The sequence below is a fragment of the Podarcis raffonei genome, chromosome 13, assembly GCF_027172205.1.
Source record: "Podarcis raffonei isolate rPodRaf1 chromosome 13, rPodRaf1.pri, whole genome shotgun sequence".
Classification (NCBI taxonomy): domain Eukaryota; kingdom Metazoa; phylum Chordata; class Lepidosauria; order Squamata; family Lacertidae; genus Podarcis; species Podarcis raffonei.
This window is the reverse complement of record NC_070614.1, coordinates 41956384-41965339: the sequence shown is the minus strand read 5'-3', so window position 1 is coordinate 41965339 and position 8956 is coordinate 41956384. Positions and strand designations below refer to the sequence as shown.

At 44.3% G+C, this 8956-nt stretch overlaps 1 protein-coding gene across 1 annotated transcript; it reads right to left on the bottom strand.

The window, feature by feature from the left end:
* Positions 1-4283: 4283 nt before the first annotated feature.
* On the bottom strand, positions 4284-6321 carry LOC128398914 (C-type lectin BpLec-like). The gene is made up of 5 exons (XM_053360180.1): positions 6294-6321; positions 6144-6235; positions 5725-5865; positions 5383-5497; positions 4284-4351 (listed from the first exon to the last, which is right to left on the bottom strand). The coding sequence occupies exons 1-5, from the start codon at positions 6319-6321 to the stop codon at positions 4284-4286; spliced, it is 444 nt and encodes a 147-aa protein (XP_053216155.1).
* Positions 6322-8956: the final 2635 nt, after the last annotated feature.

Below are 8956 nucleotides of genomic sequence, written 5' to 3'. Positions count from 1 at the left end.
GCACAGGGATGGGCTGCAACATCTATGGGTTGAAGTAGTTTGAAAACTTCAGCTGGGTTGTGGATGGGGCTCATATGGGCAAAAAGCAGGGGCAATCTAGTAGCCACACTTAAGCACTTTGGAATCCCCATGGATTTCTACAGGATTCTGGCCCTGTTCCCACTGAACACAATGAAGGAACTTGTTTTCAAGTTAATGTGTCCCTACTGCTGGGCTTTGCTCTTTGAGGGAAAAGGAGGGAATTGCAGTTTATCAGACTCAAAATGAAAAGGTGATTTTTTGGTATCATCTAAAAGAATATCAAGTTGTAGGTAGTTCCACTTCAGTGTAGCAATACAGAAACACCACAATTAACTGCAGGGGGGGGGAGTAGAATAGCATTTCAAGCAAGTCCAAATTTGTATTGTAGGACTATGAATATGTACTTCTTAATTCTTTTCACAAGAATGAATATCCTACCTGAAAGACAACTCTGAAAAATATTGTTAACATTGTGGTGTAGAGGGATTTGATTAGGTTGCATATGGTGCCTTAGACTGATGATGTTTATTTCTGCTAACTCAAGTGGTGGGACAAAAATCTGAATGTGCCCTGTGAAGGCTGACAGGAGAACCAAGACAGAAGCCGATAAAGTCGTTTATTTCATCACGTCATGAGTAATCAGTGGACCCAACAGAAAATTTCCCAATCAATAAGTAACTACTTAAAAAAGTAAAGATAAAGGACCCCTGACAGTTAAGTCCAGTCGTGAACGACTCTGGGGTTGCAGCGCTTATCTCGCTTTACTGGCCGACGGGGCTGGCGTTTGTCCACAGACAGTTTTTGCGGGTCATGTGGCCAGCATGACTAAGCTGCTTCTGGCGAAACCAGAGCAGCACATGGAAACACCATTTACCTTCCCGCCGGAGTGTTACCTATTATCTACTTGCACGTTGACATGCTTTCGAACTGCTAGGTTGGCAGGAGCTGGGACGGAGCAACGGGACTGACCTTCCAATCGGCAAGCCCTAGGCTCAGTGGTGTAGACCACAGCACCACTGCGTCCCTAACTACTTACTGAGAATGACTTACTAAGTAACTACTTACTGAGCAGATAATGCAGAGGATTGTGGGTTCTCCATAAATTTCTGCATTTTGAAGTTTGCTAGGGTAATGGATATGAATTCACCGATGATCATGTCTGCTGGAGGACCATATGAATTGGTTTGAATTGTTTTTTCCAATCTGCAATAGCTCAAAATCTTGCTAGAAGAACAATGCATCAGCAACAGCAGGAAAAGCAGGTGGCGCACTAACCATTCTTGGGCTGAACTGGAAGCCATCATGTTTACCTATAGTCACTAACAGCATTTCAGTCTTGGCTGAAGTTATAAGGAAACTTGGCTCCATGGAGGCATGTACCTGCCTCAAATCTACCTCCCTAACTGGATTCATGTAAGTTGATAGGACAGGCACCTATATAGACTACAACACAGGACCGTCACATTTGGAAAGGGCTGTTTCTGTGGCTTATATTGTGCCTGGCATCTGATTTGCCATGGGACATTTAAAAGTAGTGATGCTGATCAATAATTATAAAAATTACAGGGTGAGATATTTGTTTTGCTTAGGTCCTCAGGTCTCAGAACAAGCAAAGTTATTATGCTAATGAGATTTCTGCTATAGCCCAAGATCTTCTCCCTTGTGAAGCAGTGCCTTGGACAGTGGGCATAACTTTCTGTATGGAGAGAATTTGACACAAGTGCAGGGTAAAAAAGAGGCTTGTTTTCTGTGAACCACCCTGAGACCTCTGGGTATAGGGTGGTATATAAACTCAATAAATAAAAATAATAAAATAATGTACATATCCCTTCTTCTGATTCAGACCATTCGCCCTTCTATCCAACAACTGTCTACTCTGAATAGCATTTATGCTCCATGGCACACCAAAGGGGTCTTTCTCCCATGCAACTTGAGCTTCATTAACTTCAGATGTTAGTACAGTCATACTTTGAGTTACAAATGCCTCAGGTTACAAATGCTTCAGGTTACAAACTCTGCTAACCTGGAAGAGTTACCTCGAATTGAGAACTTTCCCCCAGGGTGAGAACAGAAATCATGTGCCAGCAGCACAGAAGCAGCAAGAGGCCCCATTAGCGAAAGCACGCCTCTAGTTAAGAACAGTTTCAGGTTAAGAACGGACCTCCAGAATGAATTAAGTTCATAACTAGAGGTACCACTGTAATTAAACTTTGTCCTTATGTATCTGAAGCTGAGAGTGGTTGGGGCAATCCAGTCAGATGGGCGTCATATAAATAATAAATTATTATTATTGTGCGCTTTGCTACTGAGCAATATCCCTTCACTGTAACCTGGATGGTTAAACACTCCGTCATAACAGCAGACCAGATATCTCTTTTCTTCTTCTGCCTCCCTCAATGCTACCCCACATGTGATTTTTGTCTGTCCCCACAGCGGCCTAGGGATCTTTTGCATTAGGTCTCCTGATATTATTGGACGGCAACTCCCATCATCTCTGGCTGCTGCCAATGCTTTCTGGGGATGAAGAGCATTGTATTCCAACAACTTCTGGGGACAAACGGTGAAGAACAATGATCTGTTCCATGGATACTACTGTCCTGGGACCTTCTACTTGTTTTCATTTCAGGATACCAAACCTGAGCTAAAGGTATGATGTACAATGCCATCAGAGCTATTGGGACAGAACATGGTCACTGCAGATAGTGGATTTGAATAGGTGAACAGAAGACACACAGATCTAATATACTAGAGTTAATTTTTAAGCAAATTCTTAAATTTGTTCCAGGCAGATTTTTGGAATTACCAGGTTAGGTAATGGTCCATTAAGGAAACAAAGGGAGAGACTCTGAACTCTTGGGTAGTTAAAAAGACAAATATAGAGATGAGGGTTGAGAAATTGGACCAGGATTCTTTCTTGCAAGGCACACTGGGATGAATGTCAGCCAGCTGAGCCACAGTGTGAATGCTGGGCCCATACACTGGGTGCACATAGTGGCACATGGGGGACGGAGAAGTTTCCCTGAACCTTGCTGCGTGACCAAAGCATGACTCTGGCAGTTGGCTCAAGAAATGGGAGTGTTTAGATCCATTAATCCAGGTCATCTGGCCAGAACTAATTGGTTCTATTAATTTGGTTTAATTACATTGATTAGCTGTTACCCATCTTGTTGTCTTGAGCCTTCTTTTGGCATGCTGGAAATTGGTCTAGCATCCCACAACATTGCAGGGGTTAGGTAGCATGTGATCTTGCAATTTTTAGTGCTAGGATGCCCCTGTTTGGGTATAGTTCTCTCCCTTCCCTGGGGAGGAATTTTAAGGATTGCCCCCACCAGGGGCGAATGAAGGCTAATCAACACCCGGGGCGGGGGAAACCGCTGGCTGGGCACGCGTTGCACCGCTATGTACGACGTACGCATGGCGTCGCTTCATAAGGCACATGTGCGGCGTCACTACGTACAGTGCATGCATGCAACACCGCACATGCGTTGTACGTAGCAGTTTGCCGCCGGTGCTGCCTGAGTGCTGTACGGACGGTGGTGGGATTCTCTGCTTGCGGCTGTAGCAGCAACGGAGGGATCCCAGTGCTGTCTGTACAGTGCTCGGGTGGCGCCGGCGGCAAACCACTATGTACAGCGCATGTGTGGCGTCGCTACGTACAGCACATGCGTTGTACGTAGCGGTTTGCTGCTGGCGCCGCTCGAACGCCGTATGGACGGTGGCGGGATCCTCTACTCACAGCTGCAGCCGTGAATGGAGGATCCTCCACATGCGGCTGCAGCGGCGCAATGGCTGCTTGCACAGCCGCGCCCAGGGGCAGCGGGTCGAGCACCCCACGGGGTGCCTTCTTGTCACCCCCCGACATATACCAAGAAAAAAGCACACCAAGAACTCTGCCCCCCCCAGACATGGCACCCAGGATGCACCGCTCCCTGCCCCCCCTTGCAACGCCACTGGCCACTGTTTGAGATTAGTGGCCTTGGAGGGGGAGCTGTAAGCATGGATGGACAGAGAAGGACAGCAGTGCACCAGGAAATACATGCATGGAAGCAAGTTTATTGAGGTTATGCTGTGCTGCATCTGTACAAATATTTCAAAGGAAAGGGGAAAACTGAAGATAATCTCTATACGGAAGTTTATTTTGAAAGTGATGATTGACAACTGGACATTTATGTTGAGGGATGGGGGAGGAGGGAATGATATCAGAAAGGCATCTGATGTCAAGGCAACTTCCTAGCAGACATAGTTCTGAAGTACCATCTCCTTCAGAGTTCTTGTTTGCAGACGAAGTTGTTCGGAGTCTTGCAGGCTCTATTATTCCACTGCTGAAAACCTAAAATTCAAGACAAAAGTTATAATTGAAGACATAACAAAAATTACTTGCCCCATTATTTATTGCCCCAATGCATGTAGTTTAGAGTAGGAATAAGGAATTGGAACTAAGATTGCAGGCTTGATTCCTAGCCGACCAATAATTTATAGGTCATTCACCTACAACACTTCAAAGTGTCACGTGCTCTTTAAGCCTAAGCATTTCTTAAAGAAACATAGCAGAAAAACGATGGGATGATCCAAACCATAGTGTGTGAGGCAACCACTGTTTTCTGGATAAAATATGCAAGTGATGATAATCACATGCAGTCAAAGTATGAAGACTGACTGTAGAAAAACCATTCACCTTGTGGTGTGATTGAAAGTGACCCTAAATGACTGGCAATGGGACCTCTGCTGGCCTGGTCTACAGATATATTGAATTGTGAACCTTGAAACAGAGAAGCACCAGGCTGAGGGTTGCATCCACCCAACTCATACTTGGAGTCAAAAGGTAAAAGGTAAAGGTAAAGGACTCCTGGATGGTTAAGCCCAGTCAAAGGTGACTATGGGGTGTGGCGCTTATCTCTCTTCAGGCCGAGGGAGCCGACGTTTGTCTACAGACAGCTTTCCGGGTCATGTAGGCAGCATGTCTAAACTGCTTCTGGCACAACGGGACACTGTGATGGAAGCCAGAGTGCACAGAAATGCCATTTAGCTTCCCATCACAGTGGTACCTGTTTATCTACTTGCACTGGTATGCTTTTGAGCTGCTAGAGTCTACCCAGATTGCATTGATTTTGATGGTTCTAGTTTTAAAGTGAGATCATAGAACTGTAGAGCTGGAAAGGTCCCTGTGGATCATCTAGTCCAACCCCCTGCAATACAAGAATATGCAGCTGTCCCATACGGGGATTGAATCTGCAACTTTGGGGTTATCAGCACCATGCTCTAACCCACTGAGCAATTCCCCCCGTAGAAATCCTGGAAATTGATGAAGAGAACAGAATATAGTCAATTCTTTATATTAGTCCCTGCAAATGGCTTCCTTACCTGTGCTAAATAGCAGTTCCACACAATACTCTTTGTTGTCTGAGTTGTCTGGCTGATTTGGATACCAGTTTTGGTAATTGTAGGTTGATTCATCAGCCCACCTCCAACGCCCATTCTGCATGAAAGAGATGGAATAGATTGTGCAATCATTTGTAATGAGGAGTGCGAAGATCATGGGTATTGCCAGTTATGGTTGAAATATTAGAGAAGGAACCCCATAGAAAAGAATAAAAAAGCAGTGTATGAGATTCATCCTGGGTGATTTTCAAGATACGTATGGAATGATGATTCTAAGAGCTCACTTCTCTGTGACAATGACCTGAGTAAGTGAAGGCAACTCACCTCACGGGGATCATGAAGCCCAATCCAGACATGACTTGGTTTTTTCTGGTATGTGGCAATGTGCTTGGCCACCAAGGCTGCCTCTTTCTCAGTGAGAATGGAGGCAAGATGAGTCCCACGGCCATAACTTTGGCACTCAATCTAAGAATGGAGAAGAAATTAAAGATGATTTGCCAGCATTATCATATTCCACCAGTACAGATCAGGGAGAAATTCAATACAGAAATCCCATAACAGAAACGACAATAGAGATATCAATTTTTTCAAAAGTAGGGTGTCCATGACTTGACTTTTGAAAAACAGGGGGTCCACAGTACTTAGCTAATTGGAAACCGCAGCTCCAAGGGAACCAGAAATCGGATAGGAATCTCACAAACATACATACAATTATTGTTTGGTAGGTGAGGCATGCTTCTTACCTCAGCTTCATACCATGACATCTTATAATCGAAATATGCATAGCAGTTGCCCTGGTTTTGCATCCAGTCCCTGGGGCAGGAGCTGGCCTTGGCTGTAAGGTGAGAGGAGAAAGAAGTAGAAAGGGAGGACCAAAGCAGTAAGAAGCTTGCTCTTTGTGAATACAATTGGGGATTCCATTGAATATTTTAAACTCAAAGGTACTGTTTTGAAAATCCTGCTCCTTTGTCTTAATAGCATGAGCTGGGCTACTCTCTGTTGAAAATATAAGAAGTACTTTTTAATGACTGCTTAACTCCAAGCAGACTTCTGGGTAATTTGGTATTATGCTCACCTCCTGAGAAACAACTGGAGACCAGAATTCCAAGGTAAAAGCTGAACTTAATGGTGAATCCCATCATCCTGTTGACCTTTGGGAAAAAGGAACATACCATAAGTGCAGCTGGTCTATTTGTTGATGGTCATTCATTCAAAGTGATGATGGAAGGAAGGGGTTTTAAATATTTTCTATATTTAAAATCACAATTCTTCTTTATTTGAGCTTCCAAAAAGTGGAAAGATTAGAGGAAGAAGAGGGAAAGAGAAAGAAAAGCGGGTGGCACTGTGGGTTAAACTACAGAGCCTAGGACTTGCCAATCAGAAGGTCGGCGGTTCCAATCCCTGCGACGGGGTGAGCTCCCATTGCTCGGTCACTGCTCCTGCCAACCTAGCAGTTCAAAAGCACGTCAAAGTGCAAGTAGATAAATAGGTAGCGCTCTGGCGGGAAGGTAAACAGCGTTTCCGTGCGCTGCTCTGGTTCGCCAGAAGTGGCTTAGTCATGCTGGCCACATGACCCGGAAGCTGTACGCCAGCTCCCTCGGCCAATAAAGCAAGATGAGAGCTGCAACCCCAGAGTCGGCCATGACTGGACCTAATGGTCAGGGGTCTCTTTACCTTATGTGTGCATAATATTACCTCAATACCCACCTTTCTAGAGTTGCTTGAAGCGAATGGTATCTGTGGGAACTTATATTGATCCACTTTTATATTATGAGCAGAGTAATACTAACAGTTTCATCTCTGCTGTGCATGCAGGAGGTTTAGAAGAAACAGAGTTGCCTATCTTCTGGCAAATTAGAACTTTAATGGCAGAAGGGCTTGGATAGTTTGGTGAGCTGAGGTAGACTTCCACTGTTCATTCCCCAAAGTGAACGTCCTCAGGATGAAGATGGCTTTCAATCCACTGGATCAAAGGTTTCACTGTTTGTCAAAGAGGTGCCAGGATTTGGTCCTCTTCAACACCTGCCTAGAGATGGTGTATTGAATACCCCCATCCCAATGGAGCCAATGACTAGTAAGTCACCTCAACCACAAATAACTTCTGCCATGGCTGGAGCCATGTTTGGAGGTGGAAGACAACTCACTAATTTGCACCACCCCATCCCATTTAGGATTGAACTAGAAGAGGGAAATCCCCTGGGGGGACTCGGGGGGACTTTGCTGGCAGAAAGGTGTAGACGGGTGGGTGTACTGCTAGTGATAGCCCCCAAACAAAATATAAATCAGTGACCACAGTGTCAAAAGTGAATTTGTGGTCACATCCAACTTACCCAAGTTCCGTTCCCTTCAAGTGATGGATATTTCTGCACAAGCAAGGCTCTCTCCCCAACTGCTGCCTACATTCTTATATAGCCCTTGAAGGGTGGGGCAGTTGTCCTTCTATGGAATACGGATAAATAGAGAAAAGGGTTATTACCAAGTCCCCTGAAAACCACAAAATTTGCATATTAGCATCCAAAGGATTTCTTTCTGTCAGGTGCTAGGAAAGTAAATACTCTAGATATGATCAACATACATAAACAGCATGAGAAAATAGGTCTTTATATAAGGTATATAAAGGAAATGCCAGTGGAATGGGTTTGCTTGTGGTAACCATGCTCCGGGAAAGCATATTGCAGTGCCTCATTGCTGTGTTGTAGTTCCTCATTGCTAAGAAAGGCTGTTGCTATGTGCCTTATCACTATGTGCCTTAAGAAGATGCATAATAGCTGTAGTTACAGGTAGGTAGCTATGTTGGTCTGCCATAGTCGAAACAAAATAAGATAAATAAAATTAAAAAATTTTAAAAATCCTTCCAGTAGCACCTTAGAGACCAACTAAGTTAGTTATTAGTATGAGCTTTCGTGTGCATGCACGTTCTTCAGATACAGTGGTGCCTCGCAAGACGAAATTAATTCATTCCGCGAGTTTTTTCGTCTTGCGATTTTTTCGTCTTGCGAAGCACGGTTTCGGAAAAGTTTTGGAAAAGCTTCAAAAATCACCAAAGTCTTCAAAAACCTCAAAAAAGGCTACCACACCGCGTGCTATGAGTTGCTCTTCGAAGTCAAGTCGCAACTGTATTAACGGTTTTAAGAAAAAGGAAACAAACTTGCAAGACGTTTCCGTCTTGCGAAGCAAGCCCATAGGGAAATTCGTCTTGCGAAGCAACTCAAAAAACCAAAAACCCTTTCGTCTTGCGAGTTTTCCGTCTTGCGAGGCATTCGTCTTGCGAGGTACCACTGTACACTGAAACAGAAGTCACCAGATTTGTCAACCCAGGATGTTTTGCAAAAGGTTTTTTTGCTTGCCTATAGCATATTGTCTAGGAAATGCCTAATATGGAAAGGTAACAGAAATGCTGAGCTTTAGCAAGAAAAAGCAGAAGTAACCATTAATGGGCAAAGGAAGGGTGCTGTCCAGGCTAATCGGCTGATTTCTGGCACAATATATGAATATGTAATGCTTAAGGAAAAAGGTATAAAAGCCCTGGGCTCCATAGCTCAGGACCCAGCCTTTG

Excerpts from the sequence above, each read along its gene's own strand:
- LOC128398914 (XM_053360180.1), bottom strand. The coding sequence starts at position 6,321 with ATGGAATCCCCAATTGTATTCACAAAGA. Across the intron at positions 5,866-6,143 it reads TGTCATGGTATGAAGCTGAG|ATTGAGTGCCAAAGTTATGG; the intron begins GTAAGAAGCATG and ends CTCCATTCTTAG. Across the intron at positions 4,352-5,382 it reads GGAACTGCTATTTAGCACAG|GTTTTCAGCAGTGGAATAAT; the intron begins GTAAGGAAGCCA and ends CTTGAATTTTAG.